This window comes from Colletotrichum paranaense (assembly GCF_030867605.1).
Source record: "Colletotrichum paranaense strain IMI 384185 chromosome Unknown Scaffold_1.1, whole genome shotgun sequence".
NCBI lineage: Eukaryota > Fungi > Ascomycota > Sordariomycetes > Glomerellales > Glomerellaceae > Colletotrichum > Colletotrichum paranaense.
The window spans coordinates 1,512,756-1,534,506 of record NW_026848959.1 but is presented as its reverse complement, the minus strand read 5'-3'; the positions used below and the strand labels follow the sequence as shown (position 1 = coordinate 1,534,506).

Genomic DNA, 21,751 nt, shown 5'->3' with positions numbered 1-21,751 from the left:
AGTTTCTATCTGCCAAGCAAGGGCAAAGCTTGGGGGTCCCTCCCCCGTTTTGAAGCCCGTCTTCCCCAGACCCCAAATCTGCGGGGGAGGACGAACCCACGGCGGGTAGCATCTTAGACCATCCCCGGATCGTCTCTTTGACCTTGCCGTCATCCCGTCCAGACCAATGACAAGCCTTTGTTTACTGTACGCCATAGAGCTGACTCGGAGTCTACTTTTGGTCACCGAGAGCTACTGCAGAAGAAACTCCGAGTTCCCACAACTCCCGATGCCCCGCCACGAAGACGTCAGAGACTCCCCTGTCTTTGCCTGCATCTTCCCCCTCATGCCGAAGCCACTACTGAACCGCGGGAGCGGAGGGACTCCGTCGTGGTCGGCGCGCAAAAGAACAGCCGAGGCGTACTGCGCAGCAATCCGTTCAAAAAGATGAAGTCGCGCCCACCTAACCCGAACCTAGAAATGTCCCCCGACAATCGGCCTTCCTTTTTCTTTTACTTGTGCTTAATCTCTGATCTCTCGTCACAATTGATTGAAACCTTCCCTTTTGTGTTTTGTGGATAAGCCTGCCTCTTCCTCCAGAAAAGGACCGAACAAATGTCTTCCATTACTCGCCAGTTGCGCCCGCGGGTGCTGGTCCGCGCATCCCTCAGAGCTGTGCCCGCAGTGTGTGCGCATCCTCAGCGTTTCCCCCGCGCAAAGGTCCTTGGTGTTGCGACATGCCGTGACATAACGACGACACCGATCCGCCGATCACAGAAGGCGCCTGCTACGAAGAGAGGTGGTTCGAAGCTGTATGCGTCTGCCGATGAGGCTGTCGCAGACATCAAGAGCGGATCTACTATTCTGAGTTCGGGTTTCGGGCTCTGTGGTGTTGCAGGTTAGTCTTGTTTGGCGATGATCTATCTGCACTGCCAAAGAATCGGGAAACGGCTGACATGTTCGACGACAGACACAATCATCGCCGCACTAAACCGCAGGGGTCCCGAGAACCTGCACTCGCTTACAGCTGTCTCAAACAATGCCGGCCAAGAAGGCAAGGGCGGTTTGGCTGTCCTCACTAAGGCTGGTCAGGTAAACCGCCTGATCCTGTCATTCCTTGGAAACAACAAGGCATTGGAGAAGAAGTATCTCACTGGAGAGATCGGCATCGAGCTGTGCCCTCAGGGAACGCTCGCCGAGAGGATCCGTGCCGGTGGCGCTGGAATTCCCGCCTTCTTTACGCCCACTGGAGCTCGTAGGTTGTACCATGACAGGATCTGAGTGATGTAGCTGACATGAGTAGACTCTTTGGTTCAAAGTGGTGACATTCCTGTCAAACTAGATGCTTCTGGCGGGGTGAAAGAGCGCGGGCGCACAAGGGAGACAAGAGAATTCAACGGCAAGACGTATCTCATGGAGACTGCACTTACGGGAGATGTGGCCATCTTGAGAGCATGGAAAGTGGACACAGCAGGAAACTGCGTGTTCAGGTACGAAAACTACTTGCGAATTGACTGAGCGAAGGAACTTGCTAACTGTCTCTCCGTGCAGATACACCACCAAAGCATTCGGACCCATCATGGCCAAGGCCGCAACAGTCACTATCGTGGAAGCGGAGAATATTGTCGAGGCGGGCGCAATCGACCCCAACGACGTCGACTTGCCCGGAATCTTCGTCGACCGAATCGTGCCCTCGACCGCCGAGAAGAACATTGAGATTCTCAAGACAAGGGCGGAGGATGGTGAGGGCGAAGATCTGAATGCACCCAAGAATGATGCGCAGGCAAGGCGCAATCGCATTGCCAGACGCGCTGCAAAGGAGTTGCAGGAGGGTTTCTACGTCAACCTTGGCGTTGGTGAGTTGAGACTATGCCCCGTAAGGCTTGAAGAGAGGTACTTACTGTGATAGGTATTCCGACTCTGGCTCCCTCATTCCTCCCGGCTGAACGCAATGTGTGGATTCAATCTGAGAACGGAATCTTGGGCATGGGTCCTTACCCTACCAAGGACCAGGTCGACGCGTATGTATACCTTTGAGAGGACTTGAGATGCATGAGCTGACATGTCCAACTCTAGCGACATCGTCAATGCTGGCAAGGAGACTGTGACCCTCGTTCCCGGCGCTTCAACATTCGACAGCGCCGAGTCTTTTGGCATGATCCGTGGCGGCCATGTAGATGTCTCTATCCTCGGTGCGCTGCAGGTCAGCGCCACGGGCGACTTGGCCAATTACATGATTCCCGGCAAGGTGTTCAAAGGCATGGGAGGTGCTATGGACTTGGTGTCTAATCCCGACAACACCAAGATCGTTGTCGCGACCGAGCATGTTGCCAAGGACGGCTCTTCCAAGATTGTGCAGGACTGCAGTCTGCCGTTGACTGGCGCTCGTGTTGTCAGCACAATCATTACTGATCTGGTGAGTTGAGCGTGGTATCAGATGATTGATTAAGAGACTCGTCGCTAACATGACAATAGTGTGTCTTTGAGGTCGATCGCAAGAATGGCGGTCTGACACTAACCGAGGTCGCGCCCGGTGTTAACGTCGAAGAAGTGAAGTCGAAGACGGATGCAACATTTGAGGTCGCAAAGGATCTGAAGACGATGGAGTGAGACGGTGTTGTAATAGTAAAGCCTGTATTTAAGATACCAATAGAGAAAGCAATGCGCTAAAGACCCTCATCCCTTGCGTTCATTCACTTCAATTGTTGTCATCCGTGGCTAATAATACATTATCGTCTATGAGTGCAGGTCATGAGATCCAACCATTCATCGGCAGTCGTTCTCCTGGTGCGCTTGACAGAGATTGAATCGGGGGGTATCATCCGAATTTAGGCACCAGAAGTTATCACAGAAACATGGGAGGCAGCTACCTAGTTGCTGCTGGAGCTCGAACTGCTGCTACCGCTGCGCTTGCGGTGCCCGTCCTTCTTGCCATGCTTTTTCTTATGCTTCTTCTTGTCGTTTCGGCTGTAGTTGGTCCATGTTAGTCGTGCAGCTTGGGCATTTCGAGGCGAACATTAGACACTCACTCTTCCAACGCGTGCTCTATCTTATTGGCACCAATAGCGCCAAGAATCGCACCGCCCACAGTTCCAATGAAACCGCCGCCGGCCTTGTGCGCCGCCCATCCAGCCGCTCCGCCACCGACTAATGTTGCGCCGAGGCCCTTATCCTGATCAGGACCGCCGGGACCAGCACCATACTGAGGCTGGCCGCCATATTGGGACTGTCCACCATACTGAGGTGCGCCATGTTGCAGTTGCTGGTTGTGGGAAAAGCTGTCTCGGTTGTCGTGGCCGTAACTTTGCTGGTGCTGGTTGCCCTGGGCGTAGGTGGGTTGTTGGGGTCCGCCGTATCCGTGCTGCTGCTGGGGAGGGGCGTTGTAGCCACCGCCCTGTTGGTACGGAGAATGTGACTGCTGGGGGTAGCCGCCGCTGCCGTGGTGTTGCTGGCCCTTCGGAAGTGTTAGTGTTACTAGTCTCGATGTTGCTTCTTGTCAACTTGAGTCCTATCTTGTTGAAGTTCTTACCTGTGCATAGGTGGGCTGTTGAGGTGCGTAGCCGCCCTGGTTGTATCCTTGCTGTCCACCGTATCCCTGGTTCTGGTTGTGGCCGCCGCCTCCGTAGTAATCGTTCGCAGACATGTTAAGGATTGGGGTTGCTGAGTTGAGAGAGAAATGGAGGTTTCGAGATGTACAATAGTCGAAGTATCGATTGAAGTTTGGTATGCTTGTTGAACGACCCGACAGAATCGAGAAAGAGGGGAGAGCTGAAGCTTTATGAAAAGGCGTCAGACTTGCTTACTGCTGAGAGAGAGCCTCGAAGGAACGCTAATCACCATCTAGTCAGACGGAGCTTGCGGAAATTGGCAGGGGCGGGCATAACTAACGTGCCGCAAGCAGCCTAACGCGGGGCGGGGATTGGATCTCTCCCGTCTTGTCCCCAGTCAAGCCAAGTTCTTCAGCGTCTTGCCCGCGCCCTCGGCTCAGCTTCTATCCTGTCGTCATGTTTCGTGGCGCAGTCATTGCGCGGGGTGCTGTGTTTGCTTGTCAGCCCTGCTGCAACTTGCAAGCCACAGACGGTGAGCTGAGGGACAAGCCACCAATGACGCGACCCTCTAACGACTGTTTGGTCGTTCGGATTCGGTTCCTCGGTTGTAGGAAGGTTGATGGCGAACCAATGACTAAAAGCTCGACTCCAATGGGTTGCCAACTTGCCATACGCGGAAGCTGTAAGTTCCTTGTCAATACACACGAAGGGCCCTCACGATGTCTCCATTTCCCGTCGCTATCTATCTTGCCATAGTCGAAGTCAGTAATCAACAATTAGTGGCCCAAATTATTGATGTGGTAGATCATGTTTGGTGGAGTACCTGGCCTCTGTGATCGGCTGAGTCTGTTTCAAGAATTGGATCGGACGAACTCCCATTCTGGCGCTCTAAGATCACTGCCACCCACCTTCTGTGCTGCTGCAGGCCATTAGCTCTTGCATACCACCGGGAAGCACGACCGTGGTCCATCATCCAGGTCCTCGTGGCGACCCTAGAATACAATACAGGGGATTACCATCGAGGGAAGTGGAGTTGGGCCGCAGCTGACATCGGCGTCTCCGGCCGCGGCGGGGGTGGGGCCGATTGGCCGAACTTCCCGGGGAAAATGCCCAAATCGCCACGGCAGATTGGCCTCACGGCCCCGAGAGTAGGAAGTCTCCGAATCCAGCGCGATTGTTGCTTAATACATGTAACTACTAGTACCCATCCTTTGTTGAGCTGTCGACGGGTAGTCGGTACGCCAGCACTGAGTTTATTGGGCTAAATCAGCCTAGAAGCCCCTATATCGACTCGATCCCAACCATAGCCGCTCACGCCCACTGCTTCTGACGAATTACACGAAAACCGGGTGAATCCAATCCAATCCACTAACTTCACAGTGATACCTCGTTGGTAAGATGGCCAGGCTCTTCCAAAGGCCTTCGACCGTTGATCCGGATTACATTAGGCACTCCCTGATTGGCGTCCAGAATTTGGAAGAGTGTCTCACAAGCTTCACTACCCCAGAACTGTTGTTGCGGGGTATTCGACGCCGTCGCAGTGTAGCGCGATCGGATAATACATAGCGCCTGGTTTAGCATGAGCCAACACACTCTACTCAAATATCACAGGGGCGATCTTGTCACACTGATCGCATGGAGGAACGGCAATGTTACTGTGTATGAATGGGCAGGAAGCATTTATACCTGGAATAATCCCATAATATGGATGATGCGTGTCTATTTTACAGATTTCTCCATCTTGAAGAGACATCGAGTCCTCAGATAGCAAACAACATCAGATCGCGACGCCATGAATAACATCACCAGCAACGTCCTTCCAGCCGAGGACCTTTCCACACGCGCATATGTGCGGTGGGACGCGAAAGGAGTTGAAGAAGTGCCCCTAAATGAAGCAGAAGACATTCAAGCCGTTGCTGATATGATCAATGAGGGGCAGCGCAGGACTTGGAACTCGACACGTCATGGCTATGGTGGTACCCATGCCAGAACACAGGGCATCGTCAAAGGCACGTTTATAGTCCCTGATGACCTGCCTCACCACTTGAAACAGACGGAACTGTTTCAACACGGCGGCGAGTACCCTGCAGCATGTCGATACAGTTCAGAGCCCGGCGACCCTGGTCTTGATGTGAGTGTTCTTTGCTTCTCATCACTATCTCTTGAAGTGTACTGTGCTGTGCTCACACCTTGCAGGACCGCATCCCTCAACCTCGGGGCTTTGCCATGAAGCTGTTCAACGTCAAAGGAGAAATGTTCGAGGCCGGCAAGGATATTCCAACTCAGGATATTGAATTCAACAGCACCCCGGCCATTGACCTCGCCGACGCAAAGACGACAAAGGAAATTATCGGCCTCCGGCTTAAGCATGCTGGCAACAAAGAAGAATTGAATAGAGAGCTCAACGCTCGCCAAGATGCGCAACTCCAACTCGCTCGCGACCAGGTCCGCAACACCCACCTCGAATCCACGCGACAGTATTCCCAAACGGCGTACCGGTTTGGAAACTATGTCATCAAGTACTCCCTTGTGCCATCTACCGAGACGCAGAGGAAGCTCTACGATGAGACTGTGAAGCCAGAGCATGACGAGTCCATCCTGCAAAAGTGGCTACAGAATTTTCATGCACACCATGACGCGGAATATCTCTTCCAAGTGCAGCTACTAGAGAACCTCAGTGATCAGCCTGTTGAATATTCAGGCGCCGTGTGGGATGAATCAAAATACCCCTGGCAGACTGTTGGCAAGCTTGTGATCCCACAACAGGACAGTTTCGACTACGAGAGGAAGAGATTTTGGGAAGACTATGCACGTGTTGATCCATGGCATGGGTTGAAGAGCCTTCAACCATTGGGTAGCTCGAACAGGCTTCGGCGGGCAGGTAGGTTCTTCATCTTGTCCTGGCGATGGAAATGCCTCGATACTTCGGGTTCTAACATCTTCAGTTTACGCTGCGAGTAGCAGCATGCGACGCAAGTTGAACGGGGTAAAAGAGGTTCAAGTTAAGAGTATCGACGAGATACCTAATTGAATATCTTTCCAGGTATCGTAGTAGGTTGTAGACCTGCGGCGAGACAGGGGATTGACGCCATCGGACGCCGATGTATGCCTTTGCTGCCTCTAATTATGTATAAGAAACCAGCTAGTAATCATCTGCTATTACAAGAAGTGACCCTTATGAGTCTCTGTTCAAACGAGTGTATTATAAGGTACTAATACTAGATGAGCACTTGGACGTCTCTAGGTCGGCCGAGACATTGAGGTGACATCTTGACCAGCACACTGGGAGCCTCGCGGTCTCTCAGGAACCGAAATGCCGACAACAGAGTCTTCATTTTGCCTCTCCAGAACAAAAAGATTGAAAAGATATACCAGAAAATTCCTTTTCCAACGTTTGTTTCGCAAAATACTAGGATCCACTTAACACGCATGCCGAGCGCCTGCCCTCAATCTTCATTGTTCTGCACATTTAGGTGCCTTTGAAAAACACATCTTTCTCTCTCGATATTTTCTGTATCGCAGGTGCTTCCATAGTATCCAGCAACAGTGTCCAGAGATCTTGCTTGGCGTGGTATTCGTCCTGCTGTGTCTGGCTCTTTACATCACTTTCCAGTACGGAAGATGACTGACAATTGCGTGCTTTTGGAGCATTTCGTTTATCTGATCCAAAACGTTGCCAGGTGAGATCTCTCCCAGACAGCCGTGTCGGATCAGAAAATCGATCATCACGAGTGCGGAGTTTGGCTTGAAGTCGTGATCGAGAAGGTCTTTGACAATCTCGCCGACTGACTTCTTCTCGATTAACTTGACTTCATCCGGATTGGGCTTGAAAATCGGGTCTTTTTTCACTTCCAAATCGAATGGAATTTTGACGCCGAGTTCAGGGGCACCAAGAAAGTCTTCGCCCCATCGTTCATCCCGCAGGACAGCAAACTGGATCGGAGAGACTTCCTCAACATCTTTGAACCACTCTTTTGGGAGACTATCAGTCAGTTCCTTTTTCACTTCCCGTTTCAGACATTCTTTCGCGGTCGCGTCGCGAGCTTTGCCGAAACCCCCACCTGCGTACTGATAGCCTCCAGCAGCGCACTGATCGTACTTGCTTGGAAAGGTTGACTTCCGATCCGAACGTCTCGCAACGAATATACAAAACTTTTTCGGATTTTTGATATCGTTTGTGTCACGTGTGTAGATGTTGAGATGAACACCAGTAGTCACAATGCCGAAGACGGGAGACAAACCACAGACGAATCCGTATGGTGAGTTGGGATCAATACCGTACAGCGGCCACATCTCATTTTCGTCATCCCAGACTGCTCCGAAATTTTTGTCCGTATGTCGACTCTCTTTTGGGCAAAGGATATCTCGTATATTTCTAATTCCCTTAACGAAAGCGTTCGAATCCTTCAAATGGTCCGCGTGTAGTCGAATACGACGACATGATTTCTGTCCAACGTCGATCGTGTCGAAGGAAAGGTGTCCCTCCAACTTCGTTTTCAACTTTTGTAGAAGTTGGGCGTGGTGAGCGGTAACAACACCCATCTTCTTCCAGCCCGTTCCAACATCGTAACCAAATTCCCAGTAACCGCCTGTGTTTCGGAAGTTGTTGTAGCTTTCGACAAGTTTCAGTAGTTTCTTCAGGTCTTCAGCACCGAGAGGCTGCGGATCTGGCATGGTAAATGCTACCAAGTGTGCGGATGGATTGAAACTGTTTTCTTCTAATCTTCTTTTCTAGGTGGTTCTGGGAGAACGAGTCTATAGTTGCGTATAGAATTTGATGTTTTGATTTGCTCAGTGAACGTATCGACGATTTGCTACAGCTTTTTTCAAACTACTCTACAGCATATGATCGTCACCATGGCCGATTTAAACATTTTCGTCCCATGGGAGACATGAAAGGCCGTGACTAGTTTATTCAATACCGATTTCTTCGACAAAGCCGCAATCTAATTCGCTTACCGGTGTGCATATTGGGGGCAAAGCCGACGCCTAGCAGCTCACTAGGTTGCATTGGAATGTCTTCCAACAAACACATTGTTTTTCATACTGAAGCGTGGACAGGGTCACTTATCTTGGAAGAATACTGTATGTGGAGGCTTAACATAATCACGGACCTACATGAGGGAGCTAGTCTCCCTTTGAGGACAGGCCATTTTCTTTCTCTGCATGAAATGAGGAATACATAATTCATTCGATACTCTCAATACATCAATCCATTGAAGTGTTGAAAGGCACATATACAGCTGTGACTGATTTCCATGTGGAGATTGATCAACTTTTTTTAAGCTTGAAATCCCGACATGGACTTTCACCTGCTCCAGCGCTAATGCATCTGGGTAAAATTCTTTTCAGCTTCTGCTTCGGCGCCGATGACCACTTCACTATTCAAAGCTTTGACGGAGTGCTTTCTCGGCTAGGGTAAGTATTGAGAGCTTACCATATCATAGTATAGATGCAGACATACATCAGAGTGTCTTCTTGGCTGCATTTACCATGGACCTTGGTAAACAACACAGTGGAAGTTGACGCTGATTTTGAATTGTCAACATACCGTAATCATGAGCGCGCGTAACGTGAGCTTATAGTGTGTTCAATATGAAAGAAGCTCATTGTTCAAATTCTTTCAAAGCCGGCATTTGATGTGACACCAAGTTGAGTGTAGATGATGATTTAGTACTGTGTAACACTGCAGTTTTGGCTGACGATGGCCTCATACCCAAATGGGATAGCCGGGGGGTGTTCTCGGTATACATGCCAGGTTTCGGTGACCGTCGGTATATCTCGGTGTAGGTGCCGACTCAAATGCCGGTTGAACGTTTAGCCCCGGGACCGAGCTTAGAGCTCTGCGTATGGTTGCCGAACCCAATTGCCATGTTATGCGGGTCCCCCCACCTCGGCTTTGGGGATCAAGCTGGGGAAGTTGAGCGGAAGAAGAGGAAGAGCTATTCTCCCTGACTAGCAGTGCATCGCTCAAGCTCCCCCGGTTACCAAGCGACATCGCTCACATTTACCCGACTCTTTTTCGAGACAGCCTTGGCCGAGGGCTACTTTCTAAACCTTACTTCCTCATTTCTGTACAACTAGTCTGGCTTTCTGTCAACATTCACAGTCAATTGACGGCCGTAGCTCCGAGAAACATCACAAACATGTCTATCCCCAAAGGAATCTCGTCCGTATTGAAGAAGGCGCCCTCCGACGTCGTCATTCTGTCGTCGCTGCGTACGCCTGTGTGCCGGTCGAACCGCGGACAGCTCAAGGACGCATACCCTGAAGAACTGCTCTCGACCGTCCTCAAGGCCACCCTCGAGGCCAACCCGAACCTCGACCCTAAGAAGATAGAAGATGTCGCAGTCGGTGTCGTCCTCTCGGAGCTTGGCGGCTCCAAGGCTGCCCGTATGGCCATGAACCACGTCGGCTACCCCAACGACACCTCCTTGTACACTGTCAACCGCGCCTGCTCGTCATCTCTGCAATCAATTGCCCTCATCGCATCGCAAATCAGGACCGAGACGATATCGGTGGGAATTGGTGCCGGAATGGAGAGCATGACCCGCAACTACGGCAGCCGTGCGATTCCGGTAGACGTGTGGCCCGCCCTCAAGGAGTCGCCGGTCAAGGACGCGAGAGACTGCATCATGGCCATGGGCATCACATCTGAGAACGTCGCTGAGCGCTACGGCGTCTCCCGTGCGGATCAGGATGCGTTCGCGTTGCGCAGTCACCACAACGCCTCAAGGGCGAGAGAAGATGGCTCCTTCGCCAAGGAGATTGTTCCCGTCACAACAAGATTTCAGGAGACGGACAAGCAGGGCAACAAGGTTGGAGAGGAGCAGACAATCACAGTCACCAAAGACGACGGCATTCGCGCCAACATGGCGATTGAGGCCTTGCAGAAACTAAAGCCGGCATTCAAGGCTGACGGCGCCAGCACGGCAGGCAACTCGTCGCAAGTGTCTGATGGCGCGGCCGCGACGCTCTTGATGCGCCGAAGCACCGCTACAGAGCTTGGCCTCACCGACAGCATTATCGGCAAGTTTGTCGGAGTCACCACCGTCGGATGCGCTCCCGATGAGATGGGTATCGGCCCCGCCCTGGCGATCCCCAAGCTTCTGGGTCAGTTCGGCCTGGAGAACAAGGACGTGAACCGCTGGGAGATTAATGAGGCCTTCGCCAGTCAGGCGATTTACTGCCTGAGAGCGCTCGAGCTGGAGCAGGCTTACGAGGATGGCAAGGTCAACCCCGACGGTGGTGCTATTGCCCTGGGCCACCCTCTGGGTGCCACCGGTGCCCGCATGACGAGCACCCTGCTCCACGGTCTCGGAAGATCTGGAGGCGAGGTCGGTGTTGTGAGCATGTGCGTCGGCACCGGAATGGGTATGGCTGGTCTGTTTGTAAGAGAGTAGAGTGTTAGTATAAAATCGAAGCTACCAGTATATACTGTGCCGCACTTCAATCGTTCGGAAATTCCGAACCCATAGCTTCCGACTGATTGCTCCGGTATTCGCGGTGCGAAGTCCTAACGGTCGTCCCATGGGAGTTTCTGTCACCAGTACCAATTGCAACCACCCTTGCTCTGATCTGCTCCATGTGTCTCATCATCCATTAAGCACAGTCACTTTCCGTTAATTGGCGCGGGATTACCAACAAAGGCCCCCGGTCTTCAGTATCATATCTTGCCAGGTGAGCATTGACAAATACTAGGTAAGTAGATGGGTCTTTTAGGTGTGAAAGTCTGGACAGTCCTGTTGCCGCGCACCTTGCAACAATTGCCCACAAGATTTTGAAAGTCGCTCAATGGACAGAACTCCATTGAATGGGCAGACGTAATGATTTAGCGCAGAGAACGTGCATAGCATATGTGGTTTAAAAACCAATTACCCCTCCATCGACGTTGCTCTACCCTCGCCAAGTTGGTGTAGAATAAGCGCCGGTTTCCAAGAGAGGCACAAGGTCAAGGACAACCATAACCAATCACCGACATACAAGACATGTAGGCAACCAACTCATCCAGGCCACATGTCGGGCCACATACGACGTTAGAGCAGGACAGTCATTGGCGCATTTCCCATCGTTGGGCATGGAACTGCAGGGGCGCGGATACTCCCATCTTGATAATCAGGCTATGAGTAAGTCTGCCCAAGCGCCGTGATGGACCCTTTGCCTCCCTTTTCTCTACAACCTCGCGCATGATCCTCCCAGAGATATCGCACTCTCGCGCTGGATATTCCAACTACAATAAGAAATGGAAGTCGTCGGGGCGGTGGCAAGCTTTATAGCCATAGGCCAGGCTTTAAGCACTGCTCGCCATGTCGCTCACATTGCCCGAGCGATCCCGGGGATAGAGAACGAGCTGAGGTGGCTCCAAAATGAGGTCTGTTTCAACAATATCAGATCAACATAATCACATTCAAGACCTCAAAAGGCAGAAGGTTCATGCGCTGACCTTGCACATGATGCTGTAGGTCGAAGCTTTAGGATTAATCGAAGCAGAACTCGCTAAGGCGGGAGTCATTGCCAGTGATTCAAAATTCGAAACACTGTACCTAGAAAAGGCCATGCTTCAGCTTACAGAATCCACGAGAAGCCTCGAAGAAATCCGAAAACGCTGCACTCGACCACTGAGTGCCGACGGCAAAGACAAGATCAAAAAGAGAGCATGGTTCTGGCTACAAGCTGAGCTCTCTGACTGTCGAAGTAAAGCGCGAGATGCCAGAGAAAACCTCCAACTTGCGCTCCAATCAATCAATGCTCAATCTATCACGTAAGGCTCAAGCCGCCAACTGAAAACTATAGCCGTTGAGAAGCTGACTTTCGAGTTGTAATCTAGGAAGCTCGTTTTGCAGATCGAGAGTCTAAGCATGCAGATCGTTCCGCATGTTCAACGGCTTGAAAGCTTTCCAGGTACCGGTGACGCTCCGGAGAGCCCGAAATACATAGATGAGACGTCAACCCGCCTTGATGAAGACTCGACAGCATTCCAAGATGACAAAACTCCACAAGCTGTAGCTGTGAGAAAAACTCAAGAAGCCTTGTCGAGTCCTCAAGCATCAGCAACCGCTGGATTAATATCAACTCATCAGGCTACGGGTGTTTTTTCGAGTATCTTTAACCAGACACCGGGCCTTCTGCAAGACCGGTGCCCAATTCCATGTTGCTGCCGGTGTCATGCTTCGAAGCCAGTCTCGTATACTCCCACGAGATGGGCTCGAAGCCTAGTGGGCAGTCTCAATCTCAGTTTCAACCGTCAATTGACTTTCCAAAACAGCACGAAATGCACTGAGAGTAGCTGCAAAAACAGAGCAGGAACATCGATGACAGTCGAGTATCAATTCCCGCTGTGGCTATGTTCCAGAGCAGTCCAAATACAGACCTTGGTGGGCGTTACGACTGGACTGCGAGTGTCATTGAGACCTGCTAGGGTTCTCCCTTTCAGTTCGAGTTTTTGGCGTTTGATTGATTCTGATCATTCTGAGAGCTCGAGAGCAACAGTTCAACAGTGGATGTCACATCATGGACATGTGTTTCCAGGTGACGCAAGCCCTAACGGCGTGACTGCCTTGGAGGTAGGCCTCCCATCGGTCATTTCTACTCGCACGCGTATTCATTGACGAAACAAACAGTGGGTCATAGGTCAAGGAACAACAGACATATTTCTCTATTTGTTCCAGATTTGGGAAGATCAGATATTGAATGGAAATTACGACGAGTAAGTTTGTCAAAGATATCGCTCCTACGAGTAGCTACTTACATATCGTCAACTTTGTTGCAGCTCTTGGTTCTATGAGGCGCACGATAAGATTGTCAACACGCCTTCTCTACCCGAAGAGAAGATGCAAGTACTCACTCGAATCTTGTCTGCTGGTAAATGGACCGTGAATGCTAGTCAAACCCCGCTGCATGATGCCCTTTGCAGAGGTGATTTCGACGCTGCTTTTCAAGCTGCCGAAGATTCCAGTTGGGCCCTCAATCAGCGGAACTACGAAGGCAACACGCCGTTACACATCGCTGCAACACAAGGTCATCTCAACAGTGTCAAACATCTCGTGCGTTTAGGTTGTGATATCAACGAGGCCAACTGGACGGGCTGCACTGCTCTAATGCTTGCTTCGAAGGGCGGCCATATACTCACGGTGCAATACTTGATTGATGCTGGTAGCTGGGTCAATGCCACTGACAGAGGGGGCGATACTGCGATGATGGTTGCTGCCACGACGGGGCACAATAATCTAGCCGCAGTCATTCGATCTCTAATCCGTGCGGGAGCATCAGTAAACATTACTGACCAGCAAGGGTTTTATGCCATCCATCATCTTACTTCGTCTTACAACAAAGGCCGTGTTATTCGAGAGAGCTTAAGAGTCCTTCTAGAAGCCGGCGCTGACATCGAATCCCGAAATCGTCCTGGGAGGACCCCGCTCTTGGTTTCGATTCAGAGCGGAGACTGCAGAGGTACACAATGCCTGATCGAGGCAGGAGCAAAGACGACATACGTAACACGCGATGGTTGGGGCTTGCTTCATGAAGCAGCTTTATATGGAACCACTAAGACGCTTCGATACCTTTCAACTCTCAACTTACAGGATATAAACACGGGTTTGCGTACCGGCGACGGAGAAACGCCTTGGGATTACTTGGTTTTCTCTATTCATGCGCAGGATTGGCAACGTGCAGGGACCTTAACGCTGACCTCAAAACGACAAGAAGCGTTTGTCTCGTTGTTCAAATCAATCAGAGATGAAAATTTGACGGTTGATATAGAGCGGCTGGATTGGCTACTACAATATTTGAGAGACAGGGATCAGCGAGGTGCCATAGCTGCATTGAGCCCTCTGATCAAGCAGAAAGAAGATTGGAAGCGATGGGAAATTCTTGGTACATATAAAGCCATCGGTTTACAGATCCGAGAAGAGATGTGGGAGGCAGCAGTTGAGTCTGTCGAAGAGGTTATCGACTGCTTGCGAGAAAGAATGGCCACATCCCCGTGCGACAGCGAATCGTACTACGATCCGAAGACTCATACCATATACCGAGCCAGAGAACTCGTATGATTTTCAAGCCGTCACGGCTGGATCTCAACATGATGGAACGGAAGGCAGAGCCACTTATGAACGGATTACGAGTCAGCACATTCAAATGCAAGTCGCAGAAGCGACTTTTGATGTAAACAGGGTACCATACAAGGATAAGTTGAGTTCTTTCAGTAGACGACTCATTCAAGCTGTAAAACTTCAAATAATCCGAATATCTGCTGAGGAGCACAAATTACAACCACGCCGACCATAAACGTACCAATATCTTTACTAATTGCAAGTTGCGGTGACTTGCCAAAGCAGTCCTTGTTCTGTTGCCAGAACCTTCTGGGGAGAATAGAAGAAGCATACAAAATACACTCGACGTAAAGCCCGTCGTAGCCAGACCCATTTGGGCGTGTAGGTTTGATTGCTGATTTAGTTCAGGGTTGCTCAGTGGCTACAAGAGCTCGTCAACGGCAATGCCCGAGATAGCAGGTTGTCAACCACTGCCAAACTAGATTTCCGCCTGTCATCAAACATCATGACGCTCAGAAACAGAGAGGGTTCAGTAATCCCCAACTGCCATGGCATGTATCGTCCTTGACAACCAAGTTCCCACTCAGGTGTCCACCATCCATTGTCCTTGCCTCCGTTCACGCACCTCGAGAGCCACTGATCCACCCTACATGTTTCCGAACGAACCATATTCATCCCTTTCACACACCTCTCCATATCCCCGGTCTCAGAGTCCCAACGCAACTGGCCCTAATGTCACTAACCCCAAGCTAACCCCAGCAGGTTCCATTCCCTCGGGCCTTGGCACGCGGGGCTCCATTTCCCCATTTCCATAGTTTGGGTGCTGTGGGTTGGTGCTCACGCTCCAGTTGCAGTGGCTGACCAACTCCAACCTCTCCAGTGGCGGCGGGTGTTGGTGCTTCGTGGGTTTGACTGACTCTTGTCCTCGCACGCTATCTCCTGCTTATCCTCCAGACGGCTTGTCTCATCGAACCCCCCCCTTGCCCTTATCCATTCCCATCGACCGCCTCTTTCTTTCTTCTCCCTTCGGATCCCAAATCTAACCACCGAGAACCCCGCGTTTGCTGCCCAGACTCGCGGTTCCGACTTGTTGGAATCTGTCGCAATCTGGTCCCTTCCCCATGGGTCGTTTCCCCAGCTATCCTCTAAAACGCACCGGATCTCAAATGTTGCCCCCGCTGATCCAGTTACCCCGGATTCGGGGATCACTCGTAGAAATGACCTTTGCGTGGGGTATCAACGATGCAACAGTCTTGAAAAGTTCATAAATACCACGTTCCTGCTGATTGTCCAGCACTTCGGGTTGGTTGACAGAACGAAGTAAGAAGCCGTGACACCATCCTCGTTTATGCTTATTTCTTAGACCGCAACTCTCTTCACAGCAGAGTTTAGCCCCGCCGATCCCTCTTTTGTTTTTTTTTTTTGACAACCCCCATCCCCGAAAAGCAGACTTTGCTAGGCGCACAATCCGGTCCGAGCACGATATCAATACCAGCAAAATCTACAATGGGTGCGAGCGAGAAGCGTTCACCTTCGGTGGAGCGCGAAGAGCATGCTATCCATACCGTCGATAGTGTGATCATGGACGAGAAGCCTATCCCTCAGGATGAGGAGAACCGCGACTGGACCGGGTCTGCGAAGAAGACCGATCCGGAAGAGATCAAGCTGGTGCGGAAGCTGGATTGGCGGATCATGGTAAGTCTCTAGTACCTCTTGATATCGCAGATGCTCGTTCAAGATCTAACGACTCCTTCAAACAGCCGACGCTCTGTATTATGTACTTCTTGAGTACGATTCCCCGCTCGAGATTCCATCATCAGATTACTTGACTGACCAATCAGACTACGTCGATCGCAATGCCATTGCTCAGGCACGACTGAACAACTTGGAGAAGGATTTGGGCATGTCTGGAACCGAGTTCAATACCACAGTTTCGATGTAAGAAAGGAAACTCCGGTAAAGAATAAGAGAGGATGACTGCGACTAACAGCATCACAGTCTCTTTGTGGGCTACGTTCTCATGCAGATTCCGTCCAACATGTTGATCACCAGGATTCAACCCGGCATGTATATGAGCGCATGGATGTTGATCTGGGCTGTGGTGTCAGGTATGGAATATGCTAGATCGCAAAGTGTCAAGTTCGTCAAGTCTAACAGACATCTAGGATGCACGGCACTTGTCCAGAACTACGGCGGCCTTGTTGCTTGCAGGTTCTTCCTCGGCATCACTGAAGCCCCCGTAAGTCATGCCACATCCTATTCGAGACAAAGTTTGACTGACACGGGAACAGTTCTACCCAGGCGCAACATACATGCTGTCAATCTTCTACACCCGCAAAGGTCAGCCCCCTCATCTCTCTCTCTGATCATCAATTAACACCCCCCACAGAGGTCGCCTCCCGCATCGCCCTCCTCTACTGCGCTCAGATCCTCGCAACAGGCCTCTCCTCCCTCATCGCAGCCGGCATCTTCGCCGGCATGGACGGCCTCAACGGCATCGCAGGCTGGCGCTGGCTCTTCATCGTCGAGGGCGCCGCCACGGGCCTCGTCGCCCTCTTCGGCTTCTGGCTCCTCCCCAACACGCCCCTGACGACGCGCTGGCTCAACGACCGCGAGCGCGAGCTCGCTCACTCCCGTATGGAGAAGGATAAGCTCTCCGATTCGGATGATAAGCAGGCTTCTGCTATGGATGGGTTGAAGCAGGCTGTGAAGGATAAGAGGACGTGGTTGTTCTGTTTGATGCAGAATTTCCATTTGAGTGCTTGTAGTTTCAACTCCTTCTTCCCCGTACGTACTCTTGTCTCATTTTGGGTGGTTGGAGGTACATGGCTAACGGGAACCAGACTGTTGTCAAGACTCTCGGCTTCAACACGACCATCACCCTCGTCATGACGTGCCCGCCGTTCATCTTCGCCGGTGCAGCGGGTATCTTGTTCGGCTGGAGCTCCGGCAGACTTCACGAGAGAACATGGCACATCACGGTCGGCCTCGGCGTCGCGATTCTCGGTTTCGTAGTGGCTGCCTCCACACTCAACACGGCGGCTCGCTACGTTGCCTGCTTCATCTTCCCAATGGGAGCCTATGCCGGTTAGTTCCTGTCCATTCCCTTCAATATCTACATCTTTTCTGACTCTCTGCGTAGTGAACTCCGTCATCATCGGCTGGGCTTCTTCGACGCTGTCACAGACCAAGGAGAAGAAGGCAGTCGTCCTCGCCATGACCAACGTCGGCGGCCAGATTGGCTACATCTACGGTGCCTACCTCTGGCCCAAGAGCGACGAGCCCCGCTACGCCATTGGCTTCGGTGCCTCTGCTGGCTTCGCTTTGCTCTCGATTCTCTGCGCTTGGTGGATTCGTGTCTTGCTTGTCAGGGAGAACCGGAGGATTCGGGCCTCCACCACGGAAAATGTGAACTTGTACGGATACTAGGTAGCCCAAGGAGGGTCTGCTGTTACGAATAGTGGAACTTGGTGGTGTCGTTATAGTCTTGTCATATGGATGTTCCGGTTCATGTTGCTGCAAGGCCTGCAGAGAACCATACTGTCATCTTGAGTAAAACAAGTAAGCTTGAGGTAATATACCATTCAAGAAAGACACCATGGAATTCTTGACTGCAGAATTCATTTAAAGCAAGACCACATACTTTACTCAAGTGAAATCAGCTGCTTGTCGGCGAAATATTGCGGTTCTACAAGCCTACTGCTTCCAGGCATAGGCTGTTTAAATCGTAATAACCTTATGTAGATAAACATCACATTCATCGTGCATGGCATGTTTGGGATCTTAGATTAGTTCATATCCTTTGCACATTACCGTTCAAGGTGATCATGGATGAGTTGATGTGTAATCATGTGTAACAACCTGGGATACCTCAAGTGATATTACCCGAAATCGTCATGGGTGTTGAAGCATACAACCAACAATGACGACTATAGAATACCTCATTCGAAGAAAATACCATATAATTCGGTAGCATTGATCATATAGCCATACATGCCTCGTTAGGACCACCATGGCTTAGGATATCCCCGACAACATTCGACTACTCAACACAGAACAACCACCTCAAGCAAGAAGCAATGCAACCAGTGACTCTCAGCGTTTAGTTACTGAAGCTTGATCATTCTATCGACTTGACTAACTTTAGAGGCACGAGCTGATGGCTTCTCAACATCAGGCACCCACTTCGTGTGATAGCACCGGGCACTGAGTCTTCTCTCCGAGCACGGCCTTTGATATCACAAATCATTAGCCTTTGAATAGCGGTGTGATCCAATTGCCATAGTATATGCCAATCTCAGACCAACGCCATGAAACGATGATAGGGATGGGATGGCTGGAAGTTGCACCAGACATGGAAAAGTCAGCAGTATCCTGTATCCCATTCACTCTACAGGTCTCGCGTTCGATGCTGTCCGTCTGGTAGGTCTGAGCTTCATGGCTTCGGACAGAACAGCGTCATCCTTGAAGTCAGACACTGGTTCGATGGAAGGAGCGAAATTCCTTGTATCGTCTAAGAGCGCTTGAGTGGCACGACAACGACATATATTCCAGTACGAGATCCTTACTTAAGTACGTACCCATACGTGTCGAACAAGGTACGCAGTCTTAGTGAATCAATAGTCATATTGAAGAAAGAGGAGGCTTCTCCATCGGTTTCATCTTCTACATTATCCAGCTCCAAGATTCTAGAGGTGCTATGCGACAGACACGCTTCGCATCAAGAAGTATCACAAAATTTACCTCATCGCCCGCTTACTGTCATGACACAAATATCTGTAGGTGGTGACACATAGGTCGCCATGACGTATACAAGAGTGCCGTCACCACGAAAGAGAACGACATTCGGCCAAATAAGACGAGACACAAAGACCGTTCTATTAATCAGGCGGAATTTCGACAGTCTGAACTTGGGTTTTACAGGGCATCATCTGTCACAACTGAACTAGGGATCCCGCCAGACTGACTGCTGAGTCGGCTTATCGGCTGCAATTCACTGCCCGCTGATAAGTGGAATAGCAGTGATGTTGCTTTGTTTCAGGCCTGGCCTTCGAGGTAGCTGATGGGCGAGTTGTCAAGCATGACGACAAACGTTGATTGGTATGACGTTGAATCTTGTTATCCTCCATTGAGGCTGTCAAGGGCGATACGACTCATGCCATAAGTAGAACGAACCAGCCAAGGGTAACGCGTGTAACTGAGTGAGTGGCCTAAACAGTCTCTCCATACAGACATCATTTACCTTACGGGGCGGGCCGGACGTGGTCTGGAGAAACGGAGGACCTTAATTCTGTGCCTTGAAACCAGGCTTCCAGCGGCACTTGCTGCGTTTCGCCACGAATGATATACAGGCCGAGGTTTCCGAGCACATGCACAATCAGTCATCACACGACTCGGTCGTTCTCCTTTGGGACAGCATCAGCCTTGACCCATCTGAATAGCTTGCCGTTACCAAGTTGCGGGGGCGGAGCTCGACCGGTTCGGATGGTCCTTGCTTGCCTTTGGTGTAGATGTAGACTCGTGGTGAGGCCTATGTCCGATAAGGTCCGGAACTGGGTTAAGCACAGTCTTAGCTCCGGATGTTTATATGGGGCCGTTGATACGCTTTCCGTCTGCCGCGAGATTGCCAACATTAACATGACTTAGGTAGAGTAGGGCATGTACAAGTAAGTGAAGAAGGTTGAGTCTAGGGCAATGGCAAAAAGTCTGCACGTGAATTCCGAGGCTGTCGATGCAGTTGACTGATTGTCAAACATAGCAGAAACTTAATGGTGCTACTAAGACCGTGCTGCTGCCGATGCGCAGTGCAGGTTCTTCTCCAGATTCACCATCCGTTGTCAATATTGGAGAGAAGCTTCCGCTGGAGGGAAGAAGCCTGGGATGGTTGCTTGCGCTAGTCTTAATAGGGAAGTACTGTTGGCTGTGAGAGTCCGGGTAATGGTCGGATCTCATCAAGGGCAGTACTGGAGCGGATGTGACTTTGTCAGACGGATGACTATGAGTGATGCCGGGAAAAGACGGAGGTCGGCAATGTCTTCCTCTCTGAGCGATGTGGAGGGATGGGCGTGTAATCGGGTCGATCCCGGAGTCCGACAGAAAGCTATAAAAATGAATTGGTCCGACTGGATGCTAGATCACCAACAGCCGGGGTTTTCAGGCTCAGGCTGACGCACACAGTTCCGATAGAGAGGGAGAGAGGGAGCGGGTGTGGTGCGGGTTGCAGGGCCGAGCAGCGCTAGATGGACTGGGCTCGGCCGGGTGTGGTTTTTACGGGCGGTGCGTTTCTCGCGTTGCGCAGCGTCTGCTTGGCTGCGCAAAGGGTGAAGGGCGGTACGTAAGATTTGACTGTGGGGGTTGCCTCTAATGCTGATGAGCGTTGCCTTGTTGGGGTAAAGTGATTTGGCGAGTTTGACGAGTCGCGTTGATTAGTGTTTCCTGTCCCGTTTTCGAATTCGCGTTCGTATTGTGGATACGGCAGACATATTAACAGAGGAGCCAGCGCAATCTCGACAAGAGGTATCCGTATTGTGTACTGTAAGGTAGTTGGCATGCACGCTCGAGGCAAGACCAGGCGTTCAGAACACCCATGGGTCAAGAGCTTTGTCGAAGTGACTGCTGCCGCTGCTAGGTGACATTCCAAACTGGATTGGAAGTTGAGAGACCCTGTTGCGTCTTTGCATCGACATTTGGCGACAATTGGGACTGGATGATGGATGCCTTCATCCTTGTACCTCCCGGAGTTGCTGCCGCCTGCCGCCTGTGAATAGCCGCCACTTAGGGTGGTCACATCAGTGTGATGATGCGCCAAATTTGGCACTTGGGGTTGCTGATGGAACACATGCCGGACAGTAGCGACGGATCCGGGGTATCGGTATTGGGCCGTGATCGCGTGTAGGTATCTTTTTGTTCAAGCGTCACCACACGCATCGGGGAATCAGAAACCTCGGCCCATCGTGATCCAACACTACCAATGTCGATCTCAGCCGCCGACATCTTTCACAGTATCTAAATCGGCCAAAGTCACGACGGGTGGTGGTACCCCGAGACCACGGAGCCGCCATGAAATTCCTCGGGAAGAGACGCCCGTGACGACATGGACGATGCAGAGCAAGTGGCGGGATCGGACTCGGCGTTCGTCCCCGATGGTGGGATGTTGGTGACTGCTGAAGTCTCAAG

General features: G+C 51.2%; 8 protein-coding genes across 8 annotated transcripts; 5 read left to right on the top strand and 3 right to left on the bottom strand.

Annotated features, from left to right (window-relative positions):
• Positions 1–594: 594 nt before the first annotated feature.
• On the top strand, positions 595–2,589 carry CPAR01_00539 (coenzyme A transferase; the record flags this gene model as incomplete). Its single annotated transcript, XM_060484830.1, has 7 exons — positions 595–877; positions 950–1,234; positions 1,283–1,469; positions 1,531–1,835; positions 1,889–2,000; positions 2,056–2,395; positions 2,455–2,589. 7 exons carry the CDS (start codon positions 595–597, stop codon positions 2,587–2,589), a joined length of 1,647 nt encoding a protein of 548 aa, XP_060355687.1.
• A 260-nt stretch (positions 2,590–2,849) lies between these two features.
• On the bottom strand, positions 2,850–3,622 carry CPAR01_00538 (nitrogen starvation-induced glutamine rich protein; the record flags this gene model as incomplete). Its single annotated transcript, XM_060484829.1, has 3 exons — positions 2,850–2,946; positions 3,009–3,433; positions 3,509–3,622. 3 exons carry the CDS (start codon positions 3,620–3,622, stop codon positions 2,850–2,852), a joined length of 636 nt encoding a protein of 211 aa, XP_060355686.1.
• Positions 3,623–4,539: 917 nt separating this feature from the next.
• On the bottom strand, positions 4,540–4,734 carry CPAR01_00537 (uncharacterized protein; the record flags this gene model as incomplete). Its single annotated transcript, XM_060484828.1, has 1 exon — positions 4,540–4,734. A coding segment is annotated over one exon (195 nt), but the record flags the coding sequence as incomplete, so codon positions are not given.
• A 585-nt stretch (positions 4,735–5,319) lies between these two features.
• On the top strand, positions 5,320–6,558 carry CPAR01_00536 (uncharacterized protein; the record flags this gene model as incomplete). Its single annotated transcript, XM_060484827.1, has 3 exons — positions 5,320–5,658; positions 5,724–6,408; positions 6,473–6,558. 3 exons carry the CDS (start codon positions 5,320–5,322, stop codon positions 6,556–6,558), a joined length of 1,110 nt encoding a protein of 369 aa, XP_060355684.1.
• A 566-nt stretch (positions 6,559–7,124) lies between these two features.
• Positions 7,125–8,201, bottom strand: CPAR01_00535 (thiamine pyrophosphokinase; the record flags this gene model as incomplete). The annotated part of the gene is made up of 1 exon (XM_060484826.1): positions 7,125–8,201. The coding sequence occupies one exon, from the start codon at positions 8,199–8,201 to the stop codon at positions 7,125–7,127; it is 1,077 nt and encodes a 358-aa protein (XP_060355683.1).
• Positions 8,202–9,673: 1,472 nt separating this feature from the next.
• CPAR01_00534 (acetyl-CoA acetyltransferase) lies at positions 9,674–10,930 on the top strand (the record flags this gene model as incomplete). The annotated part of the gene is made up of 1 exon (XM_060484825.1): positions 9,674–10,930. The coding sequence occupies one exon, from the start codon at positions 9,674–9,676 to the stop codon at positions 10,928–10,930; it is 1,257 nt and encodes a 418-aa protein (XP_060355682.1).
• An 839-nt stretch (positions 10,931–11,769) lies between these two features.
• On the top strand, positions 11,770–14,575 carry CPAR01_00533 (pfs domain-containing protein; the record flags this gene model as incomplete). The annotated part of the gene is made up of 5 exons (XM_060484824.1): positions 11,770–11,898; positions 11,990–12,288; positions 12,355–12,535; positions 13,196–13,233; positions 13,297–14,575. The coding sequence occupies 5 exons, from the start codon at positions 11,770–11,772 to the stop codon at positions 14,573–14,575; spliced, it is 1,926 nt and encodes a 641-aa protein (XP_060355681.1).
• Positions 14,576–16,081: 1,506 nt separating this feature from the next.
• Positions 16,082–18,004, top strand: CPAR01_00532 (major facilitator superfamily transporter; the record flags this gene model as incomplete). The annotated part of the gene is made up of 9 exons (XM_060484823.1): positions 16,082–16,270; positions 16,336–16,363; positions 16,417–16,513; positions 16,574–16,683; positions 16,741–16,814; positions 16,867–16,915; positions 16,965–17,362; positions 17,419–17,662; positions 17,718–18,004. The coding sequence occupies 9 exons, from the start codon at positions 16,082–16,084 to the stop codon at positions 18,002–18,004; spliced, it is 1,476 nt and encodes a 491-aa protein (XP_060355680.1).
• Between the last annotated feature and the right edge of the window lie 3,747 nt (positions 18,005–21,751).